The 15,722-nt window shown below is 38.8% G+C and overlaps 1 protein-coding gene across 1 annotated transcript in view; it reads left to right on the forward strand.

Moving 5' to 3' along the window:
• The first annotated feature begins 4,548 nt into the window (after window positions 1–4,548).
• ATP11A (ATPase phospholipid transporting 11A) overlaps window positions 4,549–15,722 on the forward strand; it is a 213,664-nt gene continuing 202,490 nt past the window's right edge. The window contains 1 exon segment of the mRNA XM_031958733.1: window positions 4,549–5,325. Within this exon segment, the coding sequence (XP_031814593.1) occupies window positions 5,275–5,325 (51 nt within the window). The 5' untranslated portion in view covers window positions 4,549–5,274.

Raw genomic sequence — 15,722 nt, forward strand, 5'->3', positions numbered from 1 at the left:
GGCTAAAGTGACCCTAATTCTTTCTCTTGATAGATTATGTGAACCAATCAATAACCATCTTTTCATTTGAAACTTGGACCAATGAAGACTGTCTTTCTGTTAAAAGGAAATTGTTTATTCATGTCTATAAAAAAGCAGAACACAGATTAAATCCTGGCCTATCCACCAAAGTGTACTACTTTGGTGTATTAATAAATTCCTTTTGCTTTACTTGCTGAGTTTGTCTCAATTGATTCGAATGAGACCTTAATTTAGGTTTCTTTTAACAACATATGAAATAAATACACAGAGATTTAGCTAGTTGGTGGCAAGACTTGGGGTGCTACATTTTGGGAAATCAAAAAAGGTTTCTAGAAATCTAAGATTTCAGTGCCTTGACGTCTTTATTTTCATTCCATAAATAGCTGAATGTATATTATATACAAAACAATTTGTTGGCAGTTCTAGAAGTTCAAATGAGCAAACCTCAGGGCAAATATAGCTTGTCCTAACCCACAGAGATATCATAGAACCATAGATTATTATAAGTGAAGTCTGATTGAATAATGGCTCTATTTTCACACAGTGAAAAAAACTCCTTGGACTAGGAGTCAGGGAAACTAGATTCTTGACCCTTTCTGTCAGGAATTTGCTATTAAGCATTAGGGAAAATATTGGACCTCTTTTATATTTCAGTTCACCATTTGTAAAATGGAATTTATAGTTTCATAGATCTAGATTGGAAGGATATCAGAATTCATCGAGTTTATCCCCATTTTACAGATGAAACAACTGAGGCCCAGAGAAGTTAAATAATTTCCTCAAGGTCACAGACGTAATTCATAGAGTTGGATTTGAACACAGAGCCTCTGATTCCAAGTCCAGTGCCTCTGCTATCTCAGAGAGTTGTATTAATAAATCAATCAATAATTAACATATAAAAATAAGTCTACAAATATAATAATCAATAAGTACTTATTGAGTATGTATATCTGTCATTGATGCAAATGTAGAGCAGAGGATACAAGGTTAGTCTTAAAATAAGAAAGAAATGCTTTCAGATTTTGTGTCTGACTCTTATGATATGAATCACCCTGGACAAATTACTTACCTTCTCAATGCCACAGGTAACTCTCTAATATTATGTTACAATATATAAACTGCATTGGTGGAGGAATGGAAACTCCAAAATTCCCTGTAAGAATTTTTAAGTCCAGATTCTTAAAAAATCATATAAAAGAGGTAAATTTCATAATCTATAACTCACTATAACAAAGTACAATCTAGATGAAGAGACAGAAACATACTCATTAACAATTACAGGATAGACAAACTATGAAAAGCAATGTTCTTTAATGAAAAGAGTCTTAGGTAAGAATTAACCAAGACCTGGCTTTGAAGAAAAAATTGTTTAAAATTATTTTTGCCTTTTTTCAGTTTCTGCTATTAGGAAATAAAATATTTGCTTTGCAAAACTTGTTCTATATAAACATGAGTTGTAATGATGATGCATGTTTTATAGTTTTTATACAGACAAAATCAGAGATGAAGGAATGATACTGTTATGCAGCAGAGCTTTCACAGAAGGCACTGAAAAAGTCATAGGATTTGGATTAGATAAGTACTATCTTTGCCATTAGCTAACTTTAACCTTGGGCAAGTTTTTCAGCTACAACTTTCTCAGCTGCAAAGTGAAAGAAGATACCAAATAATTTCCAGGGTCTCTTCTAACTCTAAAATTTAACGATTCTAATCCAGAATTGCCAGTAACTTGGACAGGGACTAGTGTAGTGTAGACAAGTTTGTTAGGAGGATGTTTAAAATACTTTAGCTAATTAATCCTTTTCACAAACTCAAAAGGCAGTACCTATTTAGCCATAATTGCTGCTAATTATAATTCATTCTTATTTATTCCTTAAAGCAAGTTCCTTCATTAACCTCCAAATAAACGATAAAGCTAGTTTTGAATAATCCATTCCTGAAAGTAATACAATTTCACTTCTGCTAAAAAACAAAATCAATTAATAGACTTCTCATTAATTCAGATTTACCTTTTGAAAAATAAGTGAGATTTTTAGTACTGTTAAGATGGAGGGCAGCAAGCCACAAAATAAGCATTCAACAACAGCTTTTCGGGAATCATGTTTGCCTGCCTACTGTTAAGCGATTTCAGAGATTGAAGTTAGTATTTTAAAAGCAAACAAAAACCAATGCAATGCTCCTCTTTCCTTTCCTCTCATGTTTCACAAGTGACCATCAACAAGAGTTAGGAGAAAAAAAAATTTGAACAGACCAAGACTGAATTTTGGCAGGTAATTAAAAGGATGCTTTGCACTCTGACTTCATCTACTGAAATCAGAACTGATGACTTTACATCATCCTGTTCTATAAAATACTTCTAGACCATTAAAGGTGATGTTAGAGATCACCTAGAACAACCACCTCCTTTTTAACAGATGAGAAAACTGAGGTCCAAAGACACATTTAAAGGCACAGCTAGACACTGGGTAGTGCTCCTTTATATAGCAGATTTTTTTCCCCTTCTATTAATAAATTGTATGTGCTAGGAACTGAAAAGAACATAAAATCCGGAGAAATCTCTTTGTTTTCCCTCTCTTCTCCTCCTAAACTCACACCGCCCTGCATTCCTGGGGACATAAATTTCCAGAACCATAGATGGGATTTTTTTGGTCACTACTTGGGTCTTCGCCATCTAGCGGCTTGCTTTTGGGGTGGAGGGCTGATTTATGCTATGTCCAACTAACTTGGGGGGCTGGGTTGGGGTGGCAGGGCTTAGCCTAGGTATTGAGGAGAAGGGTTGAAGTCTGGTAAATGATTTATTCTTAACCCCCTCCCCTCCTCTGAAAGCATAATGGAAAATATTTCCAGATGCTGAGGACTTAGTACAGGATTCTAGGTAATCAGTTGAGTCTCAGGGATACAAATCAGTGACAGGTTTGTTCTGGATCAAGAAATCTGGCTTTTCGCTCTTAAGACTTCTGCTAATTCCTATGTGACTTTGGACGAGTCACTTTACAAACTGAACTGCTACTGATTCCCTATCTGTGAAATGGGAGATACTAGCACTTGGACTTGATCTTTCTCCAAATACCCCGAAGTGGTAAATTTCTTTACCCACCGTTTTTATTTACCACTTCATAGCCCTCCCAGTCCAAGGAATCCCTTTAATGCTGTAACAAGGAACAGGAAAGTTCAAGCGCTATAGAGGCTTCTCTCTATCCCCCCGTTGACTCCCTGTTAGCTGCGGCAGTTTTGTCCTCCTGCTCGAGCCCCCTTAGCCACAGCAAAAGCATCCCAGAAACCAAGCCATTAAGCTGGGATCCTAGGCAACGCTTCCCTTTTGCTGTTTCCCGGATCTCAGCAGCCTTGGCGACTTCCATTCCCCCAGCTGCCCGCTATGCTACGCTGTAAAGTCGCTTTAGACACAATCTCTAATAGTGGAGCGAATGGGGAGAGCACTCTGCAGGATGGTAGGTAGCTGGGGGTAGAGGCACTTGAAGATAACGTACAACCCCTCCAACAGCACCAACTCTAGCAACGTCTTATGTCTGCGCACTTGAGGATTAATTCCTTCTCCATTCTTGGCACTGCAGTTTTCAGCCACAGTATACTTGACCTTAGGTGGATAACTTTCATTCTTCCTCGAGTTACCTTCATTTCCCTTACGAGATTAAGATTGAGAATAAAAATGCCTCGGTTCTGTGGTTGTTGTCACAATGAGAAGGAAAGACACCATAGTTATAAAGGGAGTCTGCCACTATCATTCTACCTGTGGGAGAGCTCAGATGCTCCCGTAAGCTAACGCTTACCCAGAAACGGTGAAGGTACCTTTGAGGAGGCCGCATACACTCAATTAAGTTTGTAAACTAACAAGCTCACAAAGTGCAATGAGGACAAGAATTTGCAAGCAAACTAAAAACACCTTTCAGCTCTACCACTTCCAATCCCATCCTTCGCATTCATGCCCCAGTTTCTGGTAAAAAGCAACAGGGAGAGGGCAGGGGAAACCGTGGCTGCCTAGATCTCCTGGGTCAGCCAGTCTCTCCAGGCGCACTCGGGCCTGTTGCCTCCTCCAGTTAAGGTTCTGCGCCTCTTCCTCCTCCGTGGCCTCGCAGGGCCCGGGTTGCTCTTGGCTCTCCAGGATCCTGCTTCTCTCCTGCGCGTCCCCTCCGCCTCCTCATTCCAACGCGGAAACTCTATTTCTTTGTGAACCGCGAAGAGGCGGAGAGGGGCGGGAAGCATTGGACAAAACTACTGGGAATTTCTGCTTCTGGAGTGGCGGTGGAAAGACTGCGAAATAAGGAGCCTCCTCTAAAAAGGAGGAGGAGGAGGAACCCAAGAGGAAAAGGGGAAACCTGATCGTCCGTGAACGCGCATACGCGCGCGCTAGGGTAGTATCGATGTGTGTGTGTGTGTGTGTGTGTGTGTGTGTGTGTGTGTGTGTGTGTGTGTGTGTTGGGGGGCAGGGGGAGCGGGAGGAGGCGTGTAGCTTTCGGGGCGCATGCTCACACGCGGGTCGTGACGTTCGCCGCCAGAATTGCTTGGGAAGGATCAAAGAGCCCAAGCTCTTGGAGGGGGAGGTGAGCAAAGAGCCCGGGCTGGGCTGAGCTGAAGAGCCAGAACCGATAGCCACTGTGAGCTCTGGAGGGAAGAGAGTCGAGCACCGACCACAGCCGCCCTAGGCGCGAGGAGACCCTTCCTTGCAGCCCTCCCGAGAGAAAAGCCGATTTCAGCCTTGAGAGGGTGAGGGGGTGGCAAGAGAAAGCGAAGGAGCCAACCACCAACAGCAAACCCACCTCCCCCCATCCCCACCAAAACCCTTCCTTCTGGGTTTCCCCACTCTGTTTAGAGCTCCGGGAGCAGCCAGGTGTCTGCGCTCTTTCCAGGGCTTGGGACAGGGCCGGGGAGGAGGGCATGATCCAGGAGGTGCCGCCTCGCGAGCGCCCCATGCGCCCCCGGGCTGGCAGCCTGAGCTGCTGCGGGCGTGATTGAGGCGGGAGACCCGAGAGAAGAGCGAAGGAGGCAGGCAGGCAGGCGGCGAGGGAGCCGAGTAAAGCCCAGCGGAGCCTGACGACCAGCTGCGGCGGCCCCGGGCTAGGCGCGTGCGCTCGTCTCGTAGCAGTCCCGGAGTCTGTGCTGGCCGCGAGACCGATGTGGAAGCCAGTCCATGGCCGTGCCAAGTAGAAGTCGGAAGAGATAAGGCGGCCCTGAGCTGAAGCTCGCCTAGGGGAGCGAGGAGCTGCGCCGGCGCGGGGGCTTTATCCGGCAGGTACCATGGCAGGAACCATAGACTGCAGCTTCATCCGGACTCTCATAAACCGATACGTGAGTGCACGACCCGGGTGGGGAGCCCCTCGGTCGGGAGGGGAAAAAAGGAGTGAATAAAAGTTCTGGGCTTAGTGAGCAGAGTGAGACACCTTTTGCATCCCCGAACCCGGGACCCCACATTTGCAAGGACAGGATCCCTTTCTTTGCAAAGGGTAAAGTGGTGTGCCCGAGTCTGCATCCTCCTGTGGAGGGAATGAGGCTAATCACTTCGTTGTTTTCCTCCCTCCCTTCCTCATCTGAGGGCCCGGCCCCAAGACCCAATTGTTTCGAATGTGGGATTGGGTTATCATGTGACTGGAGGCTGGCTTCTTTGCCGGGCACTTTACCCCCGGACTCGAAATAAAGTAGGTTGTTGGGAGGGGAGGGCCCCGAGGCCCCTTCAACCCTCCTTAGGGAGCCAGACAGGGCCCCGTGATTGGAAGAGGGTTCGTTCCTCCTCCCCGATCTATTTCATCTTGGCCATGGGTTCTTCACTTAACGTTTTGGTCCCTTTCCTGCGACTTCTTTGCCTTTCTGTGTTCTCTGTAAACAGCTGCATCATGTCAAACCCCCCCCCCCCCTTTTTTGATTTCCCCGCTGCAACTAGTAGTTCTCATGATTAAAAAAAAAAAAAAAGAAAGAAAGAAAGAAAAGAAAAGCCTTAAACCTCTTTTCCAGATGCAGTGAAGGGAAATCGGGGTATGGGTATGAACTCTCTTTGCAGGTGCATTCCCTCCCTTCCCCCCTCTCCCCTTTCTCTGTGCTCTCTCTCTCCCCTCCCCTCCAAGCACCTATTTAAATTGGGATTAGGGTGGAAGGAATAATTTGGAGAAGGGATTTTAGATTCTGCTAAAAAGCTTTGTTTTCTTCTGGAAAATTTAAGAAATTAGGGAATGGAGAAGGTGTTAAAATATAAATGAAGTGTAGTGATTTCAAAGAAACTAACAAACAACTGTTTCTTTTTTGATTCAGAAGAGCCGGTTTCTGTCTGAAAAGTGAACGGATCAGATAAGAGGCGGGTGGGTTCTCAGGTTCCCTTGGAATGCCATCAACCGGAGACTAGCAAACCTATATCTATAGTGAACAAATGGATGAGATGAGGAGAGGATGCTTTTAGCTCACTTTTTAAAAATGTTGACTTTCCATATTTCAAACCCGTAAGAAGATGCAAAAATTTTGGTGCCTGTAGTAACTAATTTGAGTTACAGTATATGGCTCAGCATAAGGAGAATGAACTAACAAATCTTGAGACCAATTCTCCTCCTTCCTACTGTACATGTCTATCATATGTCTTGAAGTCTAATGACATACACTAATAGGAGAAAAAAAAAACAGGTAGAAAGAGAATGTTTTAAATTTGGGATTTTAGTTTTCTGGAACTAAGATTGTTTCTTTTAAGAAATACATATTTTTTGAAGACAGTTTTAATTCTGAGAAAGTAGAAAACAGGGCCTTCGAACTAATCTGTTTATCTTAAGAATTTCTTTCAGAGTAGAATTACTTGTATCTTCATTGAATTCCATTTTTTAAAAGTGATGGAAATGTCAGGAACTTAGAGCTAAATAATCACTGAGTGATAGAACTGAAGGAGGCTTTGAGATCAGCTAGTTTATAGCCTCACATTTGGCAGGTAAGGAAAATGGGGAAAATAAGGAAATGATTGTAGTAGTCACACAGGAAGTTACTTGTGATTAGGTCTTCTAGTTAAAGATGCCCGCTTTAAAAAGTAGTTCTAGTTGCACAAAAATAAGGGACAAATCATTTTGAAAAATGACTCTTGAAAAGTGACTACTCTAAAAATAGAGTAATACTATTATACTCTTCCTTGATCATACAACATCTAAAATGTCTTGTCTGCTCTGGGTGACATTTGTGACAAACATTGACAAACTGAAGTTTGCTTTGTTTCTAGAAAAGGTAAATAGGATGGTAAAGAAAATAGAAACTACCATATAGTAATAGTGACAAAGATAATAATGAAAAGTATTTACTATAATAGCTTTAAGGTTTACAAAGTCCTTAATATACATTATTTGAATCAAGGCATTGAGGTAATTATTATAGGCATCACCTCCATCCTACAGATAAAGAAATTGAAATGGAGGCTTCCTGACTAAAAGCCCAATAGGATTTCCATTATGCCATACAAGGAAGAGAGGAGACTGTTGAGGGAGAGGGTACATATGGAACATGACAGTAATCTTTGAATATTAGGGTTGGAAGGGGGACCTTAGAGGTTAGAGTCCGATCCTTTTATTTTACAAATGAAGAGAAAAAGGCCAAGAGAGGTTTAATGACTTGCTTTGTGTCATAAGTTGTAATTATTATTAATTAATTATAATTGTTGATGATTGTTGTAATAGTCGTTAGGTACAAGACCATCCCAATCTTCTTTTCTTTTTGGTGTGGTCCTTGATATTCTCACTTTTTTTGGATGAATTTAATTGTATGTAATTTTATCTAGTTTTATAAAGAAGCTCCTTGATATTTTGATGATTATCACTTTAAATACATAAATTAATTGGGTAATCAAATGAAAGAGATGAGATGGGACCTTCAAAGGTAGAACTAGCATTAGTGAATGGGAGTTATAGGGAAGAAGAATTCAGCACAGCATAAGTAACAACTTTATAAAAATTACAAGCGTCTTCAAATGGAATAAGCTGTTTTTGTTATTGGATAGTAGTGGAGTAATGAGGTCCCTATCACTGGCAGTACTTGAAAAGAGAGACTGGAGAGCCACTAGAAAAAAGTTTTAGACAATTGATATTATACGGCTCAAGGTTAGACCTACATGCCCTGTGATGTGTCTCTTTAAACCTCAGATTTATATGCCAGTGATTAGTAAGACAGGAAGGATGATAGGGGTTGTATTTACCTCAAATGGTCACCTGTCAAAGCTATGAAACTATTTTCTGCACCTCTTTATAAATTTGTTATGGCCCTCATATACACCAGGTAGGCCGTGCTTAATTTTTCTTCTAATAAAGAGGATATTGAAACTCTGGATCTGTTATCCCTCATTTTTGTCATCTCCTTTTTGAACACATGGTTCCCTGATAAAATCCTTTTATCTAGTTCTTCTGAGTTCCTTTTTTTATTATGTGTTCCAGTCTTTTCACGCTCACTGTTCCTCTCTGTTTACCCTCAGTGTGATACTCATTTTTAATTCTTCATATTCTGAGGTGCAGCAACTCTGCAAGTCTTTTAGCAACACAGATACTCATATGCTTTGTGACACTTGTTGCTATATACTCATTGGATATATAACACATACACTAAATAAATGCATATTAAGTAATCAGATATCTGTATGGAGGCAGTTAAGGGTCTGGAAGGGGTCAGAAAGCCAATCCTGGTAGTCTTACTGATTTAGTCTTAGGCAAGTTAATTAACTTTTATAAAATGAAGGTTTTAGACTATAGGATCTTCAAGGAACTTTTAATTATTATTTTATTATTAAAAAGAGGTTTGGTGTGTATAAAATAATTCATACCCACTTATCTGTTGGATTCAAAGTAGTTGCTTTTCCCCCCATTTTGGTCATGTGCTGCCTCATAGTCCCCACACTACTTAGTGTCTCTTAGCTTTCCTAAATTATTTCTTCATTTTAAAAAATGAGATGGACATTATCTTCTTGCACTTGTCTTATTATCTTTCAGTGCTTTACTCATCAGGGCTATAGTTTTTATCCTTGTTTTTATGTTGTTAACCTTAGCCTGTATGCGATTTTTATGTGATTTTCATCTGTTACAAATGACATGCTTTCCATATAGTAATAAATTTTATAAAACTAAGTTTTTTGACCAACTATTTAGGGTACAACAGGTAACAGTTAAGATTCAAAGAACATTCCTAGAGCCATAGAAACTTATGTTTTTCCTACAACTTCCATTCTGATTTTGTGATATAGATAAAAAACATTTTAAAGCATTTATTTATCACTTTTATTATATAAGGTAATATGACATGTTCTAAAAATTGTCAGGTAACTATTTTCCTGTGGTTATTATGCATCTAAATAGATGAATTAATCTAATAATAGATTAAGCTGAGCTGCTTATATTTAACTTCAATCTCTCTAGGGCAGGGGTTCATAATCTGGCGTCTGTGACCTTTTAAAAAACATTTTGATAATTTTATTTTAATATAATTTTTAAAATCATGTGTTTTATTTAATTCATTTAAAGGCTTTCTTGGGGGGGGGGGGGAAGGAGTCTATAGATAGGCTTAACCTATAAGTGGGGATCTATTTTGTAAAAAACATGAAGAATTCCTGTCCTGAGGAAGTTTTGAGTTTAAAATCTTCAGACCTTTTAATCTTTTTTTTTTTTTCCATAGTATAAGGTCTGGGCAGATTCTACTAAAGTGGAATAACTTTTAAAATGTTCCCAATGATTCAGGGTGCCCCGGAAATTTTATAAGGTTAAAGCTAATCCATCCAGATGACTTCTGGAACACCCATGTCTTTTTGTGTAGCTAAATGCTGATCATAAGACTGAGTATATTAGGGTGGTAGATTTTTTTTTTTTTTTTTTTTTTTTTTTGCCAAAAAGTCCCAGTGTCTTGTCTTTTAGCCTTCACTCCTTCGACCTGAGAAGCTTCCCACCTCTTCTAGGTCATTCAGGTTTCATTGATGGTTTTTTTTATGTCACTTCTTCCAATCAAGTGATCTTTGCTACTGTATTGAAGTTTGCTAATAATGCTTAATCAGAATATGTCAACATAATAGAAAATTTGATTTGGGTTTACTTTTGAAATTTTAGGTTTTCGAAAAATAAAATGAATAAAACTTTTATAGATTATTATATTACTAGTTTATTTTTGAAAAATCAAAAGAACAATACTTTTGTTTACTTTTAAACTTTGTGTCATACATAGCCACATAAAATAAAAAATAATTACTGCCCTCTTAATGTATGATGGATATAGAAAGAGGCAGCTGAGTGATCTTTTTTGAAAGAAAATTTATTAATAAGATTGTGGATGGACAAATCTATATGTACATAGGCTTTTGTATCTAAAAGTAGTACATTCTGTGCCCATCTGTTCTGAGGTGGCCTACATAGAACCACTTTTGTATATTCATTTTACTCTCTGCAAGATTTGTGTGAAGGAACTTGGAAGCCTGTGCTGTCTCCCTTGGATGAGCAGGGAGTTTTTGTCTGTGTGTATTTTGTTGTTTTGTTTTGTTTTTAAACCACGAGCTGGGTTAGACCACTTCTTTCTGTTTTATTCAGTCATTGTTGGCTGAGGGACAGTAGTTGTTCAGAGACAGAAAATGAGCAGATATCAGATCAGTTAGTATAGGCACAAATTCCTAGATTAGTGGAGTTAGGATGAGATGAGTTTAATTTAAAAAAAGGCAGGTAGATGAATGATTTTTTTTTAAAGCTTTCATTAAATGTTTATTATGTCAAAACACTGTACTAATCACTGGGGATACAGATAGTAGAAAAGGAAGATAGCCCGGGTCCTGTCTAGGAGCTCACATTCAAATGGGAGAGATAACACATAGAGGTTTTAGCTGCAATCAGATGGAAAGGCCCCATGCCTTGTGGGTGCAAGGAATGAATCTTTTTTAGTGTCATTTCCATTGATGAAATTATATCTGTTTCTGATGTTGAACTATGTAACAGTGCCCAAGGGCTTTGGGATGAGAACTTTCTTTTCTGAATCTTCAGTAGCTTTGAATGTTAAGGAATTAGAATTCATCTGGATTTATCTCTGCAAGAGTTGCTCTCCTGGAATTATAGGAACTGAGCTAGAAGCAGATAGTGCTCTAGGGAGTTGTGCTGTTTATGGGGCTCTTGGCCCTACTGCTGGTGGTTGGTCAGCAGTTTGTGATGATGGTGGAAAAAAATGGAAAGTCCATTTCTCACAATGGCTATTTCACTTGATGACTTTAAGGTCAGACTTGAAGAAGGACTGGTCATTATGGGGTGGAAGAAATTGAAAATTCCTGGAGCCTATCTCCAATTGGGTCTAGGGGACATGGTAGAGATGGTGGTGGTGATGATGGTTTAACTTGCCTGGCACATGTTGCTCTCTTCTCTCCCTCAGAATTTCTTGCTGCTCCAACTAGATTGACTATTGCCAGCGTCAGGGATGTCAGACCCTTACTCTTCAAAAGTTGCTCCCATTGATGAAGGGGCAGAGGCTGGAAGCAGGGCCAGAGGATTTAGAGTAAACGAGTATGGTCAGAAGAAATCTGCACTGGCAATATTGGGTAGTTGGTTTAAAGTATGAATGCCTCTTGGTGAGCAAAGAAGAGAAGGACCTCCAATTTGGATAGACACAGAGATTGGGAGAGACAGTGACCCCCACACTGAAAATTTTGCTAGTCACCCTACCCTATCAAGTATTTGAAATTCTTTGAAAACACTATGAGTTAAATAGTCTCATGACTTGATAGGTATGAAATCCTGAGGGCTTCTTAGGGCAGAATTAGCTTGTTTACAGTCATAGTGGACATCACTAGAAAGCTGTGAATAGGAAAGTCTCCTTGGAGAGGGATAAGGGAAGTGGTTGAGGAATCTCTTTGTAATGACCCTGCTGCATTAGCCCTGGCTGTGAGTACACTTTGAAGTTCTGAGTAGAGTCTCAAGTCTAGCCCCCTGAGACCTACCAATGAATCAAGACTAATGCTAGGAGCTAAAAGTTGGAAATGAGGATGACTGCAATTCTCTGCCTTATTCTGTACATGATGTATAGGGAAGACTATCTGCATTGGAAAAGGGAGACTTAACTTCAAGTCTCAGTTCTGAACTGTATTAGTGGTATAACTTTGGGGGAGTCTTATCCCCTGAAAAGTACTCAGTTTTTTTCCTTTGGATAATAGGAACAAGTAAATGTGCTAATCCTTTATAGGGCTGCTATGGAGAAAGCACTTTGCAGTCCTTTAAGTGTTTTATAAAAGTGAGATACTTTTGCTTAGCTCCTACAGAATGGCAATGGGCCTGATTCCAGACTGAGCTGAGGCCCCTGATCTGGGTTATAGGAGTAAATCTTCCTGTAAGGAAGCAGGAGCCCATACCTACCCATATACCTACATCTTTCCTTCTTTCCTAAATTATATGTACCAATCTCTCTCTCTCTCTCTCACACACACTCATTCTCCTTTAATCCCTGCCTTTTTTCAAATGTAAGCACCAATAGAATATCAAAGTACCTATATAATTTGCTTCTAGTAAGCTTCCTTATTCTTGTCTACTTGCCCAACTGCCCAAGAATGGAAGGTCAGGAGTATGTATAGTATAATAAAGATCTGGAAGGAGGAAGCTTACCATTACAGTCATGACCCAGATGACCTCAGGATTAGGGCATTTTAACATGTTTGCCTTTTTTTCTAATTTAGTGCCAGATGGCCAATAAATCAGTAAGTATTTATTTAGCACCCACTCCATACTAAGTGCTGTGCTAGGTATCAGGGATATATGGATGAAAAAGTAGATGATTATTTTTTATAATGATAGAAAATCAGATTTCAAGACCATTATTCACAAATAAATATGCGACTCATCTCACTGTAGAGTAGACTTTAGGCACTGCCTTGCTCTCTACTCCTCTGTTCCCCTACATACTTTAAGTCTATCTGTGTTATATATAGTAGAATAATGGAATTCTGCTTGTAGATATTCATGTATTTCAATGAATTAAGCTTCTGTGATTTTGGTTAAAAATGTGTTATATTGCTGTCCTTCTATGACCAAAGAGAAGGTCTTTGAAAATTATTACAGCCCTTAAATTTGCTAGCCTGGTGATAAGCCTTTTCAGACTTAACTAGACTGATCCTTGGATAACAGATATTCAGTTCCTCAATGGGCTTTACTCACTACTTTTCCAGGTTGGGTGGTACCTGGAAAAGATGCTATTCTAAGATAATTCATTGAAAAAAGAACTTAGTAGAGGAAATATGCAGCAATAATAAGAACTAGTACTTATTATGCAGTATCTTAATATTTGCAAAGTACTTTCTATGCTAAGTCATTTGATTTTCATGGCTCTGTGAGATTATCCCTATTTTATAGATAAAGAAACTGAGCCAGAGACAGGTTTAGTGACTTGCCCAATATCATGAGGCAGCATTTGAATTCAAGTCTTGCTTTCTCCAAACTTAGACTTTATTTCTAGCTGCAGAGAATTATGAAGGGGGCAATTTTAGCCACTAATCATTTTGTTATAAGTTTTTATCTATATGGTAGATGCCTTTGGTCTAGAATATTAGTAACACTTATGCAGAATGGAAATTTGATTATTGATGATGTTAGTACATCAGTAATCATGTAGTAGTGAGTTTTTCCTTCATTTTGCAGCATTTTAAAAAATGCACTTGCAAATCATGGCATCACCTCCCTGATGCATTGGTCCTCTTCAAAAATGAAGGACTGATTGGCTAGATTTCTTTCTTTAGAACCATATCTTTAAACTCAAAAACCCACTCTGACTCTCATTGATCACCCAACAAATAAGTTCCTAGGCTAAGCCCCAGTTAGTCATTGTTTGGGTCCTGTTTGACTCAGAATGAATGTCAGTAATAATCCTTTCTGTTTTGACCAGAAATCCAAATACTCTTCCCACCCCTTATTTATTAATTGATTGACTTGATTGACTAGGAGAAAGGGGAGATTCTTTGCCTCAACTGATACCTCCGCTTAATCACTGAATGGGTGTGGCCTCAGTCAAACTGAAATCCCTTGAAGATCTTTGCTACCAAGGTCAAAATCTTCCAATACACCCAGGGCCATCTCCAGTTGTCCTGATTTATATCTGGCCACTGGAACCGGATGACTTTTGAGGAGAAAGTGACGCAGGTGACCTTGCCCAGCCCTTCCTCACTTAAATCCAGTTCACTTGCATATCTTGATATCACTTCACTGACATCATGGCCCTCTTTGAGAATGAAAATAAACAATACAGTATATTTAAAAAAATGCTTCTTTTACTCCCTTATTATTTCCTTTACTTTCTAGCTTTTTGTGATCAAAAACTTGGGAAAGTTGAAGTTTTTCCTTGCTGATGATATGAATATTTGTTTTAGCAATGCGTGTTTTGATAAATTGTTCTGCTGTAAAGGAAATCTATAAACATCTCTGTTCCCTGGAGAACTTCCAGCCCAGCTACATTAGAGTACATTTAAATCTTTTGAAAAACTCAACAATTTAAATTCATCAGTGTCTACTTTTGTTTTCCTTTTCTTGTTGGATAATAGGCTAGTAGTTAATGAGATCATTGTTGATTTGTGAGGTCACTATTTTTAATATGTCACCTATTTTATTGAATTAGATTGATTTTATTTAAAAGAATTATTATTAGATTATAATTTTGGAACTGCATATCTGTTTCATGTATTAGATATGTAGCCTCTCTTTGTTTCATTTTTGCAGTCTATCCTGCAAGGTCATACTATAGGTTGGACAACTTCATAATAGTATTCAGAATAATCAGGACCCATGGAAGAGAATTCAGGTCTGAAACATGGATATTGACTTATAACCCAAAGTCTCAGGTTTGTATAAGGCAATATTTGGAAAGCATTTGTTAAAGCATTCATGTAGGCAATTCACCAGGAAATAAAATAAACATCTTCCTGTTTCTGGGGACATATATGTTTATAAGCCACATTTAAAACCAATTATGTGTTGATGTACAATTTAACCTTTAAAGGATATATACAATTTTGAACTCCTTCATGAGTTTGGAACTGTTTTATGTCTTTTAGGATCTAATGCTCTTAATGGGTGTTAATGTCATGCCTTGGGGTGGATTTCACAGCCCAGAAAAAGATAAATTGTTTAGTTTATCCTGCAGTTTTGTAGTTCTATAGTTAATCATATTGCTAGAGAGGTGAACAATGTGCTTCGTTCACAAGTAGATATAAATCTACAGTTCAAGCTTTGTCAAAAAATGCAAGACTACCAGATGATACAGGGAGTCCTTTAATTTAGAAATGGCTTATATTCCAAAAGTTCATTTGTGAGCAGCTTTTGTGGAGATCAAGAGTACATTTTCCTATGGAAACCACATTATAAAAGGTAGCAAAATCCTTTTTGCTACCCAAGCTAGCCCAAGCTAGCCCAAGAAAATCATCTCAGCTAGCCCAAGAAAATCATCTCAGCCCAGTATTAAAATACTATGCATTTTTAGTAAAAAAGAAAACTGTACATTTAGATAGTACATATTTAAATAACTGAAAACCAAAAACTGAATTTTTTTTTAAAATTTGGTTTGAATGGTGTGGAGTAAGAAAAGGTGAAATTAATTTAGAGGAGTAGAAGATAGAGAGAAATAAATGGAGACTTGATTATTTTAAAGGCTTTAGAGATTGAGGCCAGTAGTTTTTATATTGAATTTCATTACCAAACTTAATGGTTTTTCTTTTACTTAATATATACATTATATCTATTTATATAATT

Source organism: Sarcophilus harrisii, chromosome 3 (assembly GCF_902635505.1).
Source record: "Sarcophilus harrisii chromosome 3, mSarHar1.11, whole genome shotgun sequence".
Lineage (NCBI taxonomy): Eukaryota > Metazoa > Chordata > Mammalia > Dasyuromorphia > Dasyuridae > Sarcophilus > Sarcophilus harrisii.